The sequence below is a fragment of the Salmo salar genome, chromosome 15 (assembly GCF_965601325.2).
Source record: "Salmo salar chromosome 15, fSalSal1, whole genome shotgun sequence".
Taxonomy (NCBI): Eukaryota; Metazoa; Chordata; class Actinopteri; order Salmoniformes; family Salmonidae; genus Salmo; species Salmo salar.
In genome coordinates, this window is record NC_138305.1 from 78986697 (window position 1) to 79009068 (window position 22372).

The following is a 22372-nucleotide window of genomic DNA, read 5'->3' on the forward strand; positions in this document are numbered from 1 at the left end:
ATCCATGTCAAAGTTACCTTGCATTAGGGCCTGGCTATTATAGTAGTAGCATCTGGGTCATGGTGTCTGTCTGTCTGTCGGTCTGCTGGTCTGTCAGTCTGTCTGTCCTGTGGGCTGGACCAACTGAAGATGATTAGGGGGGTATTGAGCAGTTTAGGGATGAGCCGAGGATGAGATGATTGTCTCCAGTGTGCGGCCTGGGTGATAAGACGGCAGCTCATGTCCTTCTTAGCTACACCCCCCCCCCCCCCCACCCCCCACCCCCCAATTCATGAGGGAGAGCTGAGTAAGGAGGCTAGGTCTTAACCCCCCCCCCCCCCCCCCCCCCCGCCCAGCCCCCCTTACAGCCACATCTCCCCATGTTCATCCCCTATAGCCCTAGGCACAGATTATGACCTTGACCTGGCCACTCATGTGGGGTGGGGTAGGGGCTGTCCCTCTTTAGCCAACCACAATGGACAGAGCAGGAAAAGTGTGCTAATTACCAACGCTAACGATGTCCTTGCTTGTCACAGCTTAGCGCCGCTACTTTACCACGGGATAATAACCCCGTAGCCTCAGTGAGAAGTTCAGTGTGACATTATCACGATCACTTTGAGTGATAGGGAGGAGGTGGGGCTTTAGTTGCTAGTTGCTAGTTACGGGATCTCAATTTTGGATGAGTGCGGACCTGAGTTGCATGGTTAATCTGAGTTGGCCAGCAGTCTGACTATGAACCTAAAGAAAGTAGACCTCTGAATTGAGTGGAATAAAAAATAAAATAAAAAATAAAATGTTATATTCTTTACAACTTGTAAGTATTTTGATTTAGGTCTAGGGCTTAGTCGGACTAGTGTCACCGAAAGTGTGATGTCCCGGCACAACAAAAGCATCCTCACTTGCTTAGCAACGAGACAGGATGTTATATCTGTGTTTGGTTTTGTTTTGAGTTTGACTCACTGACTCCCGTTAACTGAGAAGTGACTGGTAACCCAACGTGGTCAGAATCAGACAAAATAAATTCCCCCGCATCTGTTCTGTACAATTTGGATAACAGCTCGGAGCACGACAGGCTGGCATTACGGAGCTGGAGCCTATAATCATTGTGCTGTAAAAAGGCAGAATCCAGCACCCGCAAACCATGTGGCCTCCTCGGAGTGCTGACCAATCAGAACCATCCCCAGCCACTCTGCCTCGTTACCGTGACACCCTCCGCTGTCTCTTCCTGGTTAGCAATCATGTTCCATGGCTCCTGTTTTCATGTTAAACAAAGTTATACTGTAACTAGAATCTTCACTGAACTTGATTTGGACATATTCAGTTGTACTTGATGCTCCAAATGTAAGGAAACAGGGAAAAACGATTTAATTTAATGAGATGTATCTGTATCTGATTTATCTGTGTTTTGTATTTTCTACAATAAAGAAGACACTTGAGGCTGTCACTCTTGAACAACCAATTCAACATTTAGTGAACCAAAATGTTTGCCCATTGCCATATAGCGACAGAGAAATTTGTCTGGGATATTCCCTCAAATGCTAAGCGCCTATTTTCCATCATTATGCTGTTTAATGCGATCAGAGCTCTAATCAGATTGAGTGGAAGTACCTCCATGACACACTTATGTCCATGGCTGCTGCTGCTGGGTTAGAGGGAGTTGGTGGGGAATTAGGCAGCCCTAACCACTAAAACCCTCCTCTGGTTTGGTCTCGACAAAAGGCTAGGGCAGTGGTGTCACTGTGGGAGAGAGAGGGCATTTAGTTTCCTTTCAAATACTTTCAGCAAAATTCAGTTCAAAATTAGCAAACTGGCACATTTACAGAAATGTTGCTAAATGTGCATCGTCCCTGTAACCTAATAAGGTACATTTTCACTGAGTTCTGGAGTGCCCGATGGGCAGGTTTTGCACTTTTGGGACTATGTTATTGGTTCCATTGCACCAGGAAAGCTCAGTCGAATGCAGCTAAAGTATTTGAAGTAAACAAAATACTATTTGAACTGTCTGTCCTTTAGCGAATCAGACTGACTGAGGATCAGTATTCCAGTTGGCCTATTGCAGTTTACTTTACTTGAATGTTTTAAACAATGAGGTACATACATAAATACAATCCCTGTAGTGTATCTAGACAGAAACTACAAACTGGTCTCTTCTCCCATCTGAATTTGGGGGAACAATAATCTAATTTTAAGCTCTTAAGCGACTTAGTTGAGTTCTGAATGTGTTGAATAAAGTATCTTACTGTAAGGTTCAAGATGAGTAGGGATGAGACCAAAAAGTGCTTGGTGCTTAGGAGTCTGTCATTGGGGTGTCATACATACAGTGCATTCGGAAAGTATTCAGACCCTTTGACTTTATCCACATTTTGTTACGTTACAGCCTTATTCTAAAATTGATTAAATATTGTTTTCCCTCATCAATCTCCACACAATAGACCATAATGACAAAGCAAAAACATGGTTTACATATGTATTCAGACCCTATACTCAGACCTTTTAGATGTTTGATCGGGTTCAAGTGTGGGCTCTGGCTGGGCCACTCAAGGACATTCAGAGACTTGTCCCTGCGTTGTCTTGGCTGTGTGCTTAGGGTTGTTGTCCTGTTGGAAGGTGAACCTTCGCCCCAGTCTGAGGTCCTGAGCGCTCTGGAGCAGGTTTTCATCAAGGATCTCTCTGTGCTTTGCTCCGTTCATCTTTCCCTTGATCCTGACTGGTCTCACAGTTTTTTTTAATCCATTTTAGAATTAAGCTCTAACGTAACAAAATGTGGAAAAAGTCAAGGGGTCTGAATACTTTCTGAATGCACTGTACCTCCAAGCCAAGGGAAGAATAGACACACAGGTTGATTAGCCACTCATGAAGTCTGTTTGAATTCCAATTGCTACAGTATACAGAAATACAGTGGGTAGATGAGAGGTTCTTGGTCAGTATAGGTGTGTGTGCTTACATGTGTGTGTGCTTACGTGTGTGTGTGTGTGTGTGTGTGTGTGTGTGTGTGTGTGTGTGTGTGTGTGTGTGTGTGTGTGTGTGTGTGTGTGTGTGTGTGTGTATGTGTGTGTGTGTGTGTGTGTGTGTGTGTGTGTGTGTGTGTGTGTGTGTGTGTGTGTGTGTGCGTGTGTGCGTGCGCAAGCGTGTATATGTGTGCGCACCCAGCTGTATGTGGTGATGGGTGGATTTGTGTGTGTGGATATACGCTTGCATTTGTGTGGTCTTTCGTATGCTATAGATCAGACTCTCCATTTCCTGCATTATGTTTGGTTATAATTCTGTAGTAGATTCTTCTTCTGAGGATGAAGTGTGTTATGAGTGACGAGGTAGAATGGAGCTGTTTTGAGTTGTCATGTGACACATTTCATTAACTGTAGCTGTAGCTATGTGCTGTTGTGTTGTGCCATGTTATGGTACATTGTGTCTTTCCCTGTTGGAGTTTTGTGGGGGGGGGGTTCTGTGTGCTTTTTGCTATGTTGTGTTACTATGTGTGTGTGCCTTGTGTTTTAATGTGTCATGTAAAGCAATGTGTGTTGCTAACCCCCTGACTCTGTTTCAGTCGTGACAGTGACCTCTCTACGATCATCTCCAACCTCCACCACACCAGACAGCACGGCATGCCCGAGAGCCAGCCCGCCACCGACCTCAGCACCAACACAGGACACACAGGTAGGATACATGTGTGTTTCTCTATTTTTCTCTCTCCGTATTCCTTATATTTGTAATGAGGTTACGTATTCTTCTATTAGCATGAGTAATTAATCACTATTATGCATTAGTCCCTTAATTTTCTGTAATTTGTTTGATTGGGGAATTTACTGTAAGCGTATTACTGATTCCTGAAGGTGGCTCTCAAGTCAATTACTAAATGTAATTGTTTTGCCTTTTCTATTGCACTCCAGGTTTTTCCTTAACCCCCTGTTTTAAATTACCACTAAATGAATAGCTTTGTTTGCCATTAATCCAGTTTCATGGGCATAAAGGAACCATGGTGTGTGTTAAGCTAAGAGCCTTCTAACAGCTTACAGGCCCACGGTTAAACACCCCTAACGCCAGCCACTGTTTCATTAGTTTTAGTTGTTCTGAATCAGATTGTTTTAGTTCGAAATTAGACTGTTTTAGTCCGGAAAGAGACTGAATGTTGGTTATTTATGCTTTCAGGTAGATACGTGTGTAATATTTCTGGGTAACATGGCAAAAGTTAGACACGATAGAGTTAATTGGTATTTAGATACTCTAGCTGTTGTGTGTTGTATTGTGTCTTTTCTGTTTTTTTGTCCTTACATATCATGCTTTGTGCATATGTGTGTTTAGGGTGTGTGTGTGTGTTTTCTATTCAGTAGACATACACTACCAATAATAGGGATTAGCCATGACGGAAGTCCCCAACTGTTTTAGTAGTCAGAGGTGTCTGGAAGGGCCTTGTTCTACTGCAAGGACATACTGTACTTTTAAATTGACAATTATATATTGTTTTAATCCAAACTATGTCCCACATGTTGGTTAGGTGGGGACCTGCTGGTTTGCGGGTTAAAAATAGGCTTAGACCAGCTGACCCAAGAGTTTCAGTTTATACAGTTTGTCACAAGAAAAATCTAAAGGCTGGAGGTGAGTCACAGAATAAAAAAGAAGTGGTAAAACTTTACATCAATGTTACATTTGTTAAGGGTGGCAGGTAACTTAGTGGTTAAGAGCATTGGGCCAGTAACCGAGACGTTGCAGGGTTGAAACTCTGAGCCGGCAAGGTGAAACTTCTGCTGTAAGGCAGTTAACCTCCAACAACAACTGCTCTCTGGGTGCCTTGGACGTCGACTAATGCATCCCCCCGCACCTCTCTGATTCAGAGGTGTTGGGTTAAATGTGGAAGACACATTTTGGTTAAATGCATTCAGTTGTGCAACTGACTAGGTTTCCCCCTTACCTTAGTGTCAAATGTCCTTTATAAAGGTCATCTTAAAAGGGAAGGTCAGGATTCTACAACTTGAGGTTAGATGGTTCCTCACTCTTAATGTAGTCTATGGGCCAGGAGAAACTGTAACCCATGGTTTGGTTACCTTTAAAACAGCCAATACAAACTTATCAAGGGCTACTAACAAAGTTGACCAACCACAGATTTAACCCATAAAGAAGTACTCTTACCATGGTCAAGTAGTACAGTGTTCAGAGTGCAGATCCTTATCCCCCGTGGACGGTCTGTTCCTCTACATCCCATTAGTCAGAGGGTCATACATGTAGCATAATCATCCCACAAATCCAACACCTCGTCCTCTACACTATCTCTCCGAGCTCATCCCTCTAGTAGCTTAATTGCCCATACAGTTTGCTAATACAAAGGGATGAGGGGTGGAGGTGTGGAGGGACAAGGGCATGGAGGGGTGTCTGCCTATCCTTCCTCATTTGCGTGGGACACGGGGGTGTTAAAGTCTCAGACGCCCAGTGTTTTTAGACCCCTGTTTGGGACGGATTTCCCAAAAAGACCTGTCTAATCGGCTGCTAAGCTTAATGGGGAAATCAGCTCGTGAATGGTAATCTTAATGGAGAAAGACACAAAGGGATGAGGGGGGGGGGGGGATATGAGGGGGAGGGAGGGAGATATGAGCGCGGTGTGGCCTGCGCCGGAGGGGGCCTGGGCCTAAAATCTGTCAGTTTGAGCATTACAGGGAGATTTAACAGGGTGGCTAAGCGGCTCGATCTGTGTCTGTAAACAAGTCCAATCCCATCAGCCACTGGCTCACATTCTGTCTGCCGGTGAAATTAGAGAGAGACACACTCACATACACAGTAGTGCATGTTCACACACACACACACACACACACACACACACACACACACACACACACACACACACACACACACACACACACACACACACACACACACACACGCACACACACACACACACACACACACACTTCCACAAACAAGTACACACACAAACACATAAACACACACACACACACACAAACGCAAACACTGGGACACATGGAGGTAATAGGACAGAGAATGAACACACCTTATTGGTAAGATCAGTTTTGGTGAGTGTAGATGTATATGGTGAGTTTTGAAAAGTTTTAATACTTGAGGTAAACTTTTGAATCTTTTTTTTACCATTCTTGTCATGATGGTATAAACCGTTTCAAATGCTATACAGTGCATTCGGAAAGTATACAGACCCTTTGACTTTTTCCACATTATGTTACGTTACTGCCTTATTCAAAATGTATTACATTACATGTTTTCCTCACCAGTCTACACACAATGATGACAGAGTGAAAACTGGCTTTAGACATTTTTGTAAATCTATTAAAAATATAAAACAGAAATAACTTATTTACATAAGTACTCAGACCCTTTGCTCTAAGTCTCAAAATAGACCTCAGGTGCATCCTGTTTCCTTTGATCATCCTTGAGATGTTTCCACAACTTGATTGGAGTCCACCTGTGGTAAATTCAATTGATTGGACATGATTTGGAAAGGCACACACCTGTCTATATAAGATCCCACTGTTGACAGTGCATGTCAGAGCAAAAACCAAGCCATGAGGTCGAAGGAATTGTCCATAGAGCTCCGAGACAGGATTGTGTAGTGACCAAGAACTCCAGAGTTCCTCTGTGGAGATGGGAGAATCTTCCAGAAGGACAAACATCTCTGCAGCACTCCACCAATCAGGCCTTTATGGTAGAGTGGCCAGATGGAAGCCACTCCTCAATAAAAGGCCCATGACAGCCCGCTTGGAGTTTGCCAAATGGCACCTAAAGGACTCTCAGACCATGAGAAACAAGATTCTCTGGTCTGATGAAACCAAGATTGAACTCTTTGGTCGGAATACCAAGCGTCACGTCTGGAGAAAACATGGCACCACCCCTACGGTGAAGCATGGTGGTGGCAGAATCATACTGTGGGGATGTTTTCAGCGGCAGGAACTGGGAGACCAGTCAGGATTGAGGGAAAGATGAACGGAACAAAGTACGGAGAGATCCTTGATGAAAATCTGCTCCAGAGCACTAAGGACTGGGGAGAAGGTTTACCTTCCAACAGGACAATGACCCTAAGCACACAGCCAAGACAACGCAGTAGTGGCTTCGGGACAAGTCTCGGAATGTCCTTGAGTGGCCCAGCCAGAGCCCGGACTTGAACCCGATCTAACATCTCTGGAGAGACCTGAAAATAGCTGTGCGGCAATGCTCCCCATCCAACCCGACAGAGCTTGAGAGGATCTGCAGAGAAGAATGAGAGAAACTCTCCAAATACAGATGTGCCAAGCTTGTAGTGTTATACCCAAGAAGACTCAAGGCTGTAATTGCTGCCAAAGGTGCTTCAACAAAGTACTGAGTAAAAGGTCTGAGTACTTATGTGAATGTGATATTTAATTTGATTTATTTTTCATAGATTTGCTAAATAAATTGTGTGTAGATTGATGAGGAAAAATACTATTTAATCCATTTTAGAATAAAGCTGTAACGTATCAAAATGTGGAAAAAGTAAAGGGGTCTGAATACTTTCAGAATGCACTGTAGCTATCATGTCATGGTGTGAACTTTTGTTTATATATCAACTATTTCAATGGTGACTCTGGCTGTGGTGGGATTGCGACGATATCAGAGGAGACCCAGACTGGGTCCTAAATGGCACCCTATTCCTTATATGACCAGGGTCTCAAAAGTAGTGCACTATATAGGGAATAGGGTGCCATTTGAGATGCACCCCAAACAGACATTACTTCTGACTCTAGTGCTGTACATCTGTAATACTATAGTTTAGTACTAACTGCTCTCTGTTCTGTTGTAGCATCAGTTATTTTATTCAGCTCACTCCCCACTCTGTCTAACTTCCATAACAGGCCTGTGGTTAGAGAAACAGGCAGAAGTAAAGAGGGACAGAGAGACAGAGAGAAGTAAAGAGGGAGAGAGAAACAGGGAAAAGTAAAGAGGGAGAGAGAGACAGAGAGAAGTAAAGGAGAGAGAGACAGAGGCAGAGAGAAGGGGATAGGTGTAGCGGAAGAAAAGTTTGGAGAGGGAGAAAGACAGAGGGAGAAAGAGACAGAGAGAGAGCGATGAATGAGTGTGGTGCCGGTATCAGGGGAGGGCAGACAGCGGGTGTGGCGGCAGTGTGTGAGTGTGTGCGTGTGTCTGTGTGCGTCAAAGGAAAGGGAAGCAGGCTGCTGGGCCGTCTCCGCGCCGGAGTGGGCCGTTAATTAAATCTGAGGGACAGACAGGAGGGTTGACTCCCCCCCTCCTCCTTCCTCTCCTCCCTTCCTCCCTCCACCGTACGCCTCCCAGGCCTCTGGCTACTCTGGGGCTGTGGGAGGGAGAGTGAGGGAGGCAGGGAGGGAGGGAATGGGGAGGAGGATGGGAGAGAGCAGGGGCGCCGGGCTTAGCGTCTGGCTGCCTGTGGAAACTGTCAACCTTGGCTCTGCGGTCAGACCAGAAAGACTAACGGGCGGATAAGGTGTTTTTTTATCACTTTTTTTCTCTTCGTTCAGACTTCCAGACGTAGTTATAGAGGAGATGACGATGTGTGTGTCGGGGAGGGGGGTGGGGGTTCAGGGAGGTTTGTGTTTGTGTGTTTAAAAGGCCGAATTTCTTTTTAACAGGGTATTATTTGCCTCAAAAGGAGTGTTAGTACCATCTTGGTCCATCATACTCCTATTAAACCCCACACACCTTCTTGATCGTCCATCATAGGTTGATGATGACTATGACACGATTCATTGGGTTGAGTCTGGGGTACGGTGAGTGCGCAGATGGCTGATGAGACCAATCTGAGCCCGGAACACTCTTTGGCACACTGGACATGGTACTTTGGTAGAGTCTCCTGACCGACGGCTCTGTTATTACTGGTCTTGCTCTGTTCTCTCTTCACCATGGCATTTTTGGTCCTGCTGGTTTCAGAGGTGGTAGCGCCATCCTGGATGAGATTCCGCTAGGTGGGACGATCCTGAGCAAGGCTTTCCCATTAGTTTAGATCGATGTTAAAGCTCTTGAGGGAGGCCTTCAGGGTGTCTTGAAAGCATTTTTTTGGGCCCACCTTGTGCTCACTTCCCATTCTTCATATCTCGGAAGTAGATCTGCTTAAGGAGACGGGTTGCAGGCACCCTGGTCACATGGCCCACCCATCTGAGCTGTGCTTTCATAAGCAGTGTGGGAATGCTCGTCAATTTGGTATTGCTGAGGATTTCAGTGTCTGGGATTCTGTCCTGCCACTTGATCCTCAGTAGCATCCTCAAACAGTTCAGGTGAAAGTGTCCTGGTATGGCGTTGGTACTGTAGACTGTCCAAGTTTTGCAGCCATAAATAAAGGTCGGTAATATAAATGCCTGGTAAACCCTCAGTTTTGTTGCCAGTTTGATGCCTGTTCCTCCCACACCGAATCTCGCAGATGGCCAAAGGCTGCACTAGCCTTGGGGATCCTGATGTTTGTTTCATTGTCTATGTGAACAGCACAGGACATTGTGCTACCAAGGTAGGTGAATTTGTCCACAATTTTGCCCCCTTTTCTCCCCAATTTCGTGATATCTAATTGGTAGTTGTCCCATCACTGCAACTCCCGTACGGACTCGGGAGAGGCGAAGGTCGAGAGCCATGCATCCTCTGAAACATGACCCTGCCAAGCCGCACTGCTTCTTGACACACTGCTCGCTTAACCCGGAAGCCAGCCGCACCAATGTATTGGAGGAAACACCGTACAATGGCGACCGAAATCAGCTTGCAGGTGTCCGGCCCACCACAAGGAGTTGCTAGAGTGCTAGAGTGCGATGGGACAAGGAAATCCTGGCCGGCCAAACCCTCCCCTAACCCGGACGATGCTGGGCCAATTGTGCGCCGCCTCATGGGTCTCCCAGTCACGGCCGGCTGGGACACAGCCTGGGATCAAACCTGGGGCTGTATTGACGCCTCAAGCACTTCGATGCAGTGCCTTAGACCGCTGCGTAGCTGACAGTTTTTGACCTGTCACAGAAATGATGGTACTATAGTGAAAGTAGTCCTCTTATGAAACTACTCGAGTAAAAGTAAACAATTATGCGGTCAGAAAACGACTTAAGTACTAGTTCCAAATTTAGTTAGGACATTTTTTACACCTTATGGTAAATTGTGACAGCAAACAAAAAGAACAACAACTTGGTGCAATTCATTTGACTTTGATTTATTATTTAAGCCTGCCAGCACCATCTTGCAGATGTCCTCCAGCACAGGTAGTCTCCAATGAAGACTGACAGGCTGTACAGTTTCAATTACAGTTGTATTCACAGTTGACTTAATATTTATCACTAACCACGTTTCCATCCACAGTTTTTGAGTAAAGTCACAGCGTATATAAAAATCACGATAGCTTTGATGGAAACAGGATGTTTCGGTACAATTTCATAAATGCCGGCAGATCATTTGTTTGTTCAACATAGTGGGATCTTTTTGTGTCAGTACCAATTAATTATGCGAGAAATGGGGTTGTAAATGCCTTTATGCGCAAATATTTATCTAATAACCATCATATCGAAGTAAACTTGAAGTCACTCGATGACATGGTGTGTGGTCCTCCCACTACGATTCGGGAAACCATTCAGTTAAAATTAGGCTACATATTAAATAAATGATGATGAACTTCACAGGGTGGTGGAAGTGCATGGTATGAGCTTGATGCTCCTTTCCAATAAATGTTGAGGTTCTTATTCTGACATGATGATCGATGCTTGACAGCTGTTTTGACAAATAAAAACATTTTTGCTCTTATCCATAATCTCATCATGCAGACTAGCCTACCCGCACTGTATCTGCGAGCTGGTGGCTAGAGCGCATGTGCACATTTGCTATTTAACGCAAATGCGATGAAAAAACTCATTGAACATTACATTTTTATTCGGGACATGAAAACTTAAGCAAAAATGTAAATCGTAATTTTGGACGGCGTCCTGCAGCTGGAGCCGTGCGTCAGGGAGGGGGTACTGTCACGTGTGCTCCCTCCGGCCTCTAGGTCACCAGGCTGCTCGTTATGGCGCACACCTGTCACCATCGTTACGCGCACCTGCGCATCATCAGACTCACCTGGACTCCATCACCTCCCTGATTACCTTCCCTATCTATGTCACTCCCTTTGGTTCCTTCCCCAGGCGTCATTGTTTCTGTTCCTGGGTCATGTCTGTGCGTTGTTCGTGTTACGTGTTGGTTTCATTTATTTATTAACCCCTGGTCGGGCTCGACATCCAGCGAAAAATCCTTTTTTTTCAAATATAGGACTATGTTATATCCTTTTATAGATACACCTCTCCTGAATCGAACCAAGTTGTCCGATTTCAAAAAGGCTTTACAGCAAAAGCAAAACATTAGATTATGTTAGAGGAGTATATCGTAAAAGTAGCCACATAGCCATTTTCCGACCAACCACATGCATCACAAATAACCAAAAAACAGCTAAATGCAGCACTAACTTTTGACAATCTTCATCAGATGACACTCCTAGGACATCATGTTACACAATACATGCATTATTTTGTTCGATAAAGTTCATATTTATATATAAAACAGCATTTTACATCAGCGCATAACGTTGATTAACTATTTTCCCTCAAATGCGTCCGGTGAAACAGCGCTACAATTTACTAAATTACTATTCGAAAACATTTTTAAAATGTAATATTGTCATTCTAAGATTTATAGATTACCATCTCTTGAAAGCACCTGCAATGCCAGATTTAAAAATAACTTTACTGGGTAATCACACTTTGCGATAAAAGGGGATGCGATACTCAGAAAAATAGGCTACCGTTACAGGTCAGCGCCATTTTGGAACAATCGCATATCAAATCTACTCTTGTATACTATTGTCAATAATCCCTTACCTTTGATTATCTTCATCAGAAAGCACTTCCAGAAATACCAGGTCCACAACAAATGTATTTTTGTTCGAAAAAGTTAATCCTTTATGTCCCAATAGCTTGTTCTTGTTAGCGCGTTCTGAAGGCTGCTCCAAAAGCTCCGTCGGCTGCGGGACTCCTCTTTCAATAAAATGCATTTTTATTTCATTTAGGTTCGTTCAAACATGTCAAACGTTGTATAACATAAATCTTTAGGGCCTTTTTCAACCAGAGCTCCAATAAGATTCAAGGGGGACGATTGCATTGTCTTTCTAAACGTTTCGAAATGGGAGGGTAGCCAGGGGCGCCGGCGTCATAATGGTGATGGCCCTCCTCATGTGACCACTTTCCACAGCCTCTCATTCAGTCAGTTTTCACAGTAGGAGACTCAAACCACTTTGTAAAGACTGGGGACATCTAGTGGAAGCAATAGGAAGTGCTCAATGAACCATTGCTCACAGTGTGATTTATAGGCAAAGTGATGAAGTTGAGTCCGCAATTCAGAATTCCACATCCTGTTACGATCTGTCTCGGGGTTTTGACTGCCATATGAGTTCTGTTATACTCACAGACACCATTCAAACAGTTTTAGAAACTTTAGGGTGTTTTCTATCCACAAGTATTAATTATATGCATATCCTAGCTTCTGAGTTTGAGTAGGAGGCCGTTTAAAATGGGCACGTTTTTTTTCAAAAATCGCTATAGCGCCCCCTATCCAAGGCGACCGTCAAGAGGTTAAAACACTCACTCCCTGAACTTGCTTCCCGACTCTCAGCACACATTGTTACACAATCATGTTACTAGTATGCAAATCAGACACATTTCCGAATGGAATTAAACATCAAGGTAGGTATTCAGGTAAGAATCATGTAAGTAATAAATAATCAAACGGTGCAGATATCAATTGCCATAGACAACTCAATCATCTTTTTCCAGTCAAGGTAGGATATACCCTCCATCCTCCTCTTCCGAACCTCTCCTTTCCTCTTTGAAGTGTATTTTATGTTCTTGGCTGGCCCTTTCTCCTCCCCCCTCGGTTGTGCCACTAACTTATTTCTAGTAGCTATATAAGCACATCGCAGTAAGCACAAAAAGCTTACTGAGATGTTTCACTATATGACAGATGTGCTTGTAGGGCTAAAAACTGAATTTAGACACACACACACACACACACACACACACACACACACACACACACACACACACATTGAGAGAGCAATGGAGTGCAGCTGATTCAAATAACCAACTCATCATCAAGCTTTGATTATTTCAATCAGCTGTGTAGTGCTAGAGCAAAAACTTAACTAGCTAGCTAATATGATAGCTAGCTAGTTAGCTATTGCCACACACATCTGATTTATCTGTTCACTCTTTATGCAAATGACAAGGTGGCTAGTTAACTTCGTCAACAAGCAGAGGCCATATGGGGAACTAGAAACCGGACAGCAAACATTCTGTCAGATTCTGGGTTAGCCAAAGCAAACTAGCCAGCTAGTTAGCTAGCTACCTTGCCATTTAATTTGCACCGCCTCAACCTTTGTTTTGGCGTGCATCCTCCTCAGGTTGAACAGCCCCCCATCAAAGCGGTAGTTGAATTGGATCTCAGTTGGTGCTAGAACACAGCCTTGCTTCACTCTGTGACTGGAAACTACTCAGAGGACTCTTGATCTTGCAGCCATCATGCCACCATGGAACTTATGCACCACTGTGATACATTTTTCTGGGTATCAAAACTTTGACACACACACACACACACACACACACACACACACACATCACTGATATACAGTGGGTGAACCCAGCCCTCTCCTATAAATTCATGGGTTATTCTAGCTACATTTTTTCCTCTTCAATCATCTCACTCCTTAATCTCTATCCATCTCTCCCTTTGCCCCCCCCCCCCCCATCTATCTCTGCTCCCCTGGGGTTGAGCTGTGGGAGAGAGGAACAGCGTGTGTGTTAATGCGTGTGTGTGGCGCGGCAGTGGCGGTGGTGAACCCTCTCTCAGTATGAACGGAAGATCCTCCCTCCCTCCCCCTACCCCCCGTCGGTCCGTAGCCAATCAATGACGGGCTTTCAGGGCCGGCGGAGGCCCAGCTCACAGAAGGGGGATCAATAAGTCATTAGCACCATTCTGTCAGCTGTAATGTGGAGATTGATCGGGGGCCACGGCTCCAGGCCCCCCCTTCCCCAGCCCCACTCCACTTCCCCCCCAGCCTGATAAAGATGACAGATTAACGGAATAAGAGGGGGAATTAAGGAGTCTGGCTGTCTGAGCTGTCAGCGGGCCCTCCACGGGAAGAAAATATAGAGAAAAAGAGGAGAAAGAAAGAAGGGATGAGGATGAAAGGAAGAGAGGAGAAGAGAGAGAGCGAGACAGAGGATGTCCCTGTGGTTGCTTGACGGCTTCTGTGGTAGATTATGAAGGTGCCTAGGCTGGTTCTTCCTCTGTTGAAGGCTGTTTCCCTTTCTTTCTTTCCAAATACACCATTCTCATCCCTCATTCTCCTGGAAGTGTGTGGGTTTCCTATACAGTTGGCCAGAGGGCAGAACAGGACAAGGCTCCCTGGAGTTTTGGAGTTTTGAATGGATGGCTGAGGGAAAACAAGCAGGAGAATTAGCAAAGTAGCAAACTTGGTTATAAGCATTGGTGGTGGGAGTTAAGGAGATAGCATTTGAGCTAACAGAGCTCAGACTGGTTTAAGGCGGGTTTGGTGTTAAATGGAAGCACCAATGTTTTAAACCTCTAAAAGTCTAAGCTGTTGGGGGTGGGTTCTACTAAACTAACATATGGTCATACCGTGGATCATTTAGTTATTTGAATTTTAGGACCCCTTTGTTTTATTTTTTGGTACAATATTGAATTTGGCCTTTTTTTAGTATAGCCCATAGAAACGCATTGAACAACACATCCATACATAGAAAACATTTGCCTATTATACTTTTCAAAATTCTTCAAGCTGTCAAAGTGGTTGTTGATCATTGCTAGACAACCATTTTCAGGTCTTGCCTTAGATTTTCAAGTAGATTTCAGTCAAAACTGTAACTCGGCCACACGAACATTCACTGTCTTTTTGGTAAGCAACTCTAGTGTAGATTTGGTCTTTTGTTTTAGGTTATTGTCCTGCTGAAAGGTGAATTCTTCTCCCAGTGTGTCAGGCGGTGGGTGTAGCTGGTGCATGAAGTCAGGCACAGGAGAGCAGAGATGAGTGAACAACGCACTTTACTCAAGAAAATAGCACAAAGTAACAATACCAATGTGCGAACAATGACGGTTGCCACAAAACACAGTGAAAACGGCACCCGGAAAAAAACAGCCGGTAACGTACCGACCTTAACCTCTATGGGCTAGGTGGGACGCTAGCGTGCCACCCGTGGTGCACTCCATCAACAGCAGGTGCATTTCAAGAGCGGCAAATTTGAATCCAAATAAATGTCAAAATTCAAATTTTTCAAACATACAACTATTTTACACCCTTTGAAAGATAAACATCTCCTTAATCTAACCACGTTTTACGATTTCAAAAAGGTTTTACGGCGAAAGCATAAATTTAGAGTATGTTAGGACAGTACATTTACAAGAGTTGTGTGTAATGTTTTGTCAATTCAAAGACATGGTCACCAAAACCATAAAACCAGCTAAAATGATGCACTAACCTTTTACAATCTCCATCAGATGACACTCCTAGGACATTATGTTAGACAATGCATGCATTTTTAGTTCTATCAAGTTCATATTTATATCCAAAAACAGCGTTTTACTATGGCATTGATGTTGAGGAAATCGTTTCCCTCCAATAACCGGCAGTCAAGTCAGCGTCACAAATTAAATAATTAAAATTAGAAAACATTGGTAAAAGATTATATTGTCATTTAAAGAATTATAGATTTACATCTCTTGAACGCAATCAACTTGCCAGATTTAAAAATAACCTTACTGGGAAATCACACTTTGCAATAATCTGAGCACTGCGCCCAGAAAAATACGCGTTGCGATACAGACTAGACGTCATGTTGGGGAGATCTAAAATCGAAAATACTATGTAAATAATCCATTACCTTTGATTCTCTTCATCAGATGTCACTTCCAGGTATCACAGGTCCATAACGAATGTAGTTTTGTTCAAAAAAGCTCATCATTTATGTCCAAAAATCTCCGTCTTGTTAGCACATGATCTAAGCCAGCCGGACTTCTCGTCATGAACGAGGGGAAAAAATATATTTACGTTCGTTCAAACATGTCAAACGTTGTATAGCATAAATCATTAGGGCCTTTTTTAACCAGAACATGAATAATATTCAAGGTGGACGAATGCATACTCTTTTATAACGTATTGGAACGAGGGTACCCAACATGAACTCGCGCGCCAGGTGTCTAATGGGACATCATCGTTCCATGGCTCTTGTTCGGTCAGATCTCCCTCCAGAAGACTCAAAACACTTTGTAAAGGCTGGTGACATCTAGTGGAAGCAATAGGAAGTGCCAAAATATTCCTCAGCCCCTGTGTTTTTCAATGGGATAGGTTTAAAGGTAATACAACACATCAGGTATCCACTTCCTGTCAGAAAATGTCTCAGGGTTTTGCCTGCCAAATGAGTTCTGTTATACTCACAGACACCATTCAAACAGTTTTAGAAACTTTAGAGTGTTTTCTATCCATATATAATAAGTATATGCATATTCTAGTTACTGGGTAGGATTAGTAACCAGATTAAATCGGGTACATTTTTTTTATCCAGACGTGCAAATGCTGCCCCCTAGCCCTAACAGGTTAACAATAAACAATCACACACAAAGACATGGGGGAAACAGAGGGTTAAATACATGACCAGTAATTGGGAAATGAAAACCAGGTGTGTGGGAAACAAAGACCAAACCAATGGAAAATTAAAAGTGGATCGGCGATGGCTAGAAGACTGGCAACGTCGACCACCGAGCGCTGCCCGAACAAGGAGAGGAACCGACTTCGGCGGAAGTCGTGACAGTACCCCCCCTGGAGCCGCGCGCCGACGCTGGCCTCGGGGACGACCCGGAGGGCGAGGCGCAGGGCGATCCGGACTGAGAAACTCCCACAGCATTGAAAGGTCCAACACGTCCTCCACCGGAACCCAGCATCTCTCCTCCGGACCGTACCCCTCCCACTCCACAAGGTACTGAAGGCCCCTTGCCCGAAGCCTCGAGTCCAGTATAGATCGAACTGAATACACCGGGGCACCTTCTATGTCCAGAGGGGGCGGAGGAACCTCCCGCACCTCAGACTCCTGGAGCGGACCAACCACCACCGTCCTGAGGAGAGACACATGGAACAAGGGGTTAATACGGTAATCGGGGGGAAGCTGTAACCTGTAACATACCTCGTTCAGTCTCCTCAGGACTTTAACCTCTTGGCGTTCCCCTAGGATAGGGGGCGCTAAAGCGATTTTTGAAAAAAAATCGTGCCCATTTTAAACGGCCTCCTACTCAAACTCAGAAGCTAGGATATGCATATAATTCATACTTGTGGATAGAAAACACCCTAAAGTTTCTAAAACTGTTTGAATGGTGTCTGTGAGTATAACAGAACTCATATGGCAGTCAAAACCCCGAGACAGATGGAAACAGGAAGTGGAATTCTGAATTGCGAACTGAACTTCATCACGTTGCCTATTAATCACACCGTGAGCTATGGTTCATTGAGCACTTCCTATTGCTTCCACTAAATGTCCCCAGTCTTTACAAATTGGTTTGAGCCTTCTACTGTTAAAATTGAATGAATGAGACGCTGTGGAACGTGGTCACACGGAGAGGGCCATCACCATTATGACGCCGGCGCCCCTGGTTACCCTCCCCTTTCGAAACGTTTTGAAACACAATGCAATCGTCCCCCTCGAATCTTATTGGCTCTCTTGTTGAAAAACGCCCTGAAGATTTATGTTATACAATGTTTGACATGTTTGAACGAACCTAAATGGGGAAAAAATGCATTTTCTCGAAATGGCTGTCCCGTGGCCGACGAAGCATTTGGATCAGCCTTCAGACGCGCTAACAAGAACAAGCTCTTGGAACATAAAGGAGTCATTTTTTCGAACGAAAATACATTTGTTGTGGACCTGGGATGCCTGGAAGTGCTTTCTGATGAAGACAACCAAAGGTAAGGGATTATTGACAATAGTATACAAGACTAGATGTGATATGCGATTGTTCCAAGATGGCTAGCCTATTGCTATTGCTAGCCTATTGTTCTGAGTATCGCATCCCCTTTTATCGCAAAGTGTGATTACCCAGTAAAGTTATTTTTAAATCTGGCATTACAGGTGCTTTCAAGAGATATTCATCTATAAATCTTAGAATGACAATATTACATTTTAAAAATGTTTTCGAATAGTAATTTAGTAAATTGTAGCTCTGTTTCATCGGATGCATTTGAGGGAAAATAGTTAGTCAACGTTACGCACCGATGTAAAATGCTGTTTTTATATATAAATATGAACTTTATCGAACAAAAGAATGCATGTATTGTGTAACATGATGTCCTAGGTGTGTCATCTGATGAAGATTGTCAAAGGTTAGTGCTGCATTTAGCTGTTTTTTGGTTATTTGTGATGCATGTGGTTGGTCGGAAAATGGCTATGTGGCTACTTTTACGATATACTCTTCTAACATAATCGAATGTTTTGCTTTTGCTGTAAAGCCTTTTTGAAATCGGACAACGTGGTTCGATTCAGGAGAGGTGTATCTATAAAACGATATAATTAGATTATTATTATATATTTTTTTTAATTATTAAATTTTGTTATGCTAATGGCGCTATGATTTTTCACTGGATGTCGAGGCCGCACAGGGGTTAAATGGCCCCACAAACCGTGGACCCAGCTTCCGGCAGGGCAGGCGGAGGGGCATGTTTCAGGTCGAGAGCCAGACCACCGGGGCCTCACTGCGGTGATGGTCTGCGCTGGATTTCTGGCACAGCACGGCCCACTGAAGGTGAACATGAGCGGCGTCCCATGTCTCCTCTGTGCGCCTGAACCAGTCTTCCACCGCAGGAGCCTCGATCAGGCTCTGATGCCAATGCGCCAGAACCGGCTGGTACCCCAGTACGCACTGGAAGGGGGAGAGGTTATTGGAGGAGTGGCAGAGCGAGTTCTGGGCCATCTCTGCCCAGGGCACGAACGCCGCCCACTCCCCCGGCCGGTCCTGGCAATAAGACCTCAGAAACCTACCTACAACCTGGTTCACTCTCTCCACCTGCCCGTTACTCTTGGGGTGAAAACCCAAGGTAAAGCTGACCGAGACCCCCAGACGTTCCATGAACCCCCTCCAGACCCTCGACGTGAACTGGGGACCCCGATCAGACACAATATCCTCAGGCACCCCGTAGTGCCGGAAGACGTGTGTAAACAAGGCCTCCACAGTCTGTAGGGCCATAGGGAGACCGTGCAAAGGGAGGAGACGACCAGGATTGTGGTGTTACCCTGTGAGGGAGGAAGATCGGTCAGGAAATCTACCGACAGGTGCGACCACGGCCGTTGTGGAACGGGTAAGAGTTGTAACTTACCTCTGGGCAGGTGCCTAGGAGCCTTGCACTGGGCGCACACCACCGGCGCTCCCATATATACACCACTACACCCTGCCCGTGCAGGTCCCTGAAAATCTTGTCTACAAAGGCTTGGAAAACTGATGGAGCATTCATCAACCCGTACGGCATGACGAGGTACTCATAATGCCCTGAGGTGGTACTGAACGCCATCTTCCACTCGTCTCCCTCCCAGATACGCACCAGGTTGTACGCGCTCCTGAGATCTAGTTTCGTGAAGAAGTGCGCCCCTTGCATTGACTCAATCGCCGTGGCGATGAGAGGTAGTGGGTAACTGTACCTCACCGTGATTTGATTTAGACCTCGATAGACAATACACGGGCGCAGACCTCCCTCCTTCTTCTTCACAAAAAATAAACTCGAGGAGGCGGGTGAAGTGGAAGACCGAATGTACCCCTGACGCAGGGATTCGGAGACATATGTCTCCATAGCCGCCGTCTCCGCTTGTGACAGAGGATACACGTGACTCCTGGGAAGTGCGGCGTCTACCAGGAGATTTATCGCACAATCCCCTGTCGATGGGGTGGTAATTGAGTCGCCTTCTTCTTACAGAAGGCGAGAGCCAAATCAGCATATTCAGGGGGGATGCGCACGGTGGAGACCTGGTCTGGACTTTCCACCATAGTAGCACCAACGGAAACCCCTAAACACCTCCCCGAGCACTCTCGTGACCACCCCGTGAGAGCCCTCCGTTGCCATGAAACAGTGGGATCATGACGACGAACCAGGGTAGGCCTACATTTCACATTTCAGTCATTTCGCAGACGCTCTTATCCAGAGCGACTTACAGTAGTGAATACAGTTCATACATTTTTTTGTTGTTGTTTTTGTTCTGGCCCCCCGTGGGAATCGAACCCACAACCTTGGCGTTGCACACACCATGCTCTACCAACTGAGCCACAGGGATGCAGCCTAGCACCACGGGAAACGCAGGAGAATCAATAAGGAAGAGACTGATTCTCTCCTTATGACCCTCCTGCGTCACCATGCCCAGGGGTGCGGTGACCTCCCTTATCAACCCGGACCCTAATGGTTGACTGTCTAGGGCGTGAACTGGGAAGGGCATATCCACTGGAACAATGGGAATCCCTAATCTATGGGCAAATGATCTGTCAATGAAATTCCCAGCTGCACCTGAATCAACGAGTGCCTTATGCTGGGAATGCGGGGAAAACTCACGAAAAGTAACGTTCAAAAACATGTGGGCAACAGAGAGCTCTGGGTGAGCATGGTGCCGGCTCACCTGGAGTGACGTGAGAGTGCCCTGCCTGCTGCCTCAACTCCCAGAGGAACCTCCCCAGCACTGACCGGCAGTGTGCCCTCTGCGGCCACAGATGGTGCATGAAACGGAACCTCCTCCGGTCTCCCTAAGTGCAGCACCTCCCAGCTCCATCGGCGTCGGAGCTGTGGTGCTGGGGGATGGAACCGACAGACGCCGATCTGGACGTCTGCGGGTAGCCAGCAGGTTATCCAACTGAATGGACAGGTCCAACAGCTGATCGAAAGTGAGGGTGGTGTCCCTGCAGGCCAACTCCCGACGGACGTCCTCGCGCAAACTGCAACGATAGTGGTCGATCAGGGCCCTGTCGTTCCATCCCACGCAAGCGGCCAGGGTCCGGAAGTCCAGAGCGAACTCCTGGGCGCTCCTCGTCCCCTGCCTCAGATGTATGAGATGTTCACCCGCCGCTCTACCCTCAGGCGGGTGGTCGAAGACTGCCCGGAAGTGGCGGGTGAAATCTTCGAAGTGGTCCAGCACTGCATCTCCTTCTCCCGACATGGCGTTGGCCCACTCCAGGGCTCTCCCTGAGAGGCATGAGACGAGGGCGGACACCCTCTCTCGGTTCAAAGGCGCCGGGTGGACGGTTGCTAGGTAGAGCTCCAGTTGGAATAGGAAACCCTGACAATGTGCAGCCGTCCCATCATACTCCCTAGGGAGGGCCACACGAATCCCACTGGGACCAGGTGAAAGAGGGGCGAGTAGTGAAGACCTTGGTTGCGCTGGCGGAGGTGCTGGAGGACCTCCCTTTCTCTCCCAGTGATCCATGTCTGTAGGACGCGATCCATGGTGGCGCCGAGATGATGGAGCATTGCCGCTTGCTCCTGGACGCGCTCCTCGACCCCAATAACAGTGGTACCTGCTCCTGCTGACTCCATGACAACTGGGGTGTGTGATTCTGTCAGGCAGTGGGTGTAGCTGGTGCATGAAGTCAGGCGCAGGAGAGCAGAGATGAGTGAACAACGCACTTTAGTCAAGAAAATAGCACAAAGTAACAATACCAATGTGCGAACAATGACGGTTGCCACAAAACACGGGTGAAAACGGCACCCGGAAAAAAACAGCCGGTAACGTACCGACCTTAACAATAAACAATCACACACAAAGACATGGGGGAAACAGAGGGTTAAATACATGACCAGTAATTGGGAAATGAAAACCAGGTGTGTGGGAAACAAAGATAAAACCAATTGAAAATGAAAAGTGGATCGGCGATGGCTAGAAGACTGGCGACGTCGACCGCCGAGCGCCGCCCGAACAAGGAGAGGAACCGACTTTGGCGGAAGTCGTGACACAGTGTCTGGTGGAAAGCAGACTGAACCAGTCCAAGATTTTGCCTGTGCTTAGGGATTACAAGCATACACTTAACATGATGCAGCCAGCAACGTGCTTGAAAATATGGAGAGTGATACTCAGTAATGTGTTCTATTAGATTTTCCCCAAACATAACACTTTGTATTTAGGACAAAATGTCAATTGCTTTGACACATTTTTTGCAGTATTGCTTTAGTGCCTTTTTGCAAACAGGGTGCATTTTTTTGAATATTCGTATTCTGTACAGGTTTCCTTCTTTTCACTGTCATTTAGATTAGTATTGTGGAGTAACTACAACATCGTTGATACATCCTCAGTTTTCTCCTATCACATTTACGTTTAAAATGTTTGTAGTTTAGCAGACGCTCTAATCCACAGAAATGTCAAATTAGTGC

The 22372-nt window shown here is 45.6% G+C and overlaps 1 protein-coding gene across 5 annotated transcripts in view; it reads left to right on the plus strand.

Moving 5' to 3' along the window:
* Positions 1-22372, plus strand: part of samd11 (sterile alpha motif domain containing 11) — a 90498-nt gene that overhangs the window by 27184 nt on the left and 40942 nt on the right. For all 5 annotated transcript variants that reach the window (XM_014146020.3, XM_014146019.3, XM_014146018.3 and 2 more), the window contains exon 4: positions 3524-3633. In XM_014146020.3, coding sequence (XP_014001495.2) covers positions 3524-3633 — 110 coding nt within the window. The remainder of the gene's footprint in view (positions 1-3523; positions 3634-22372) is intronic.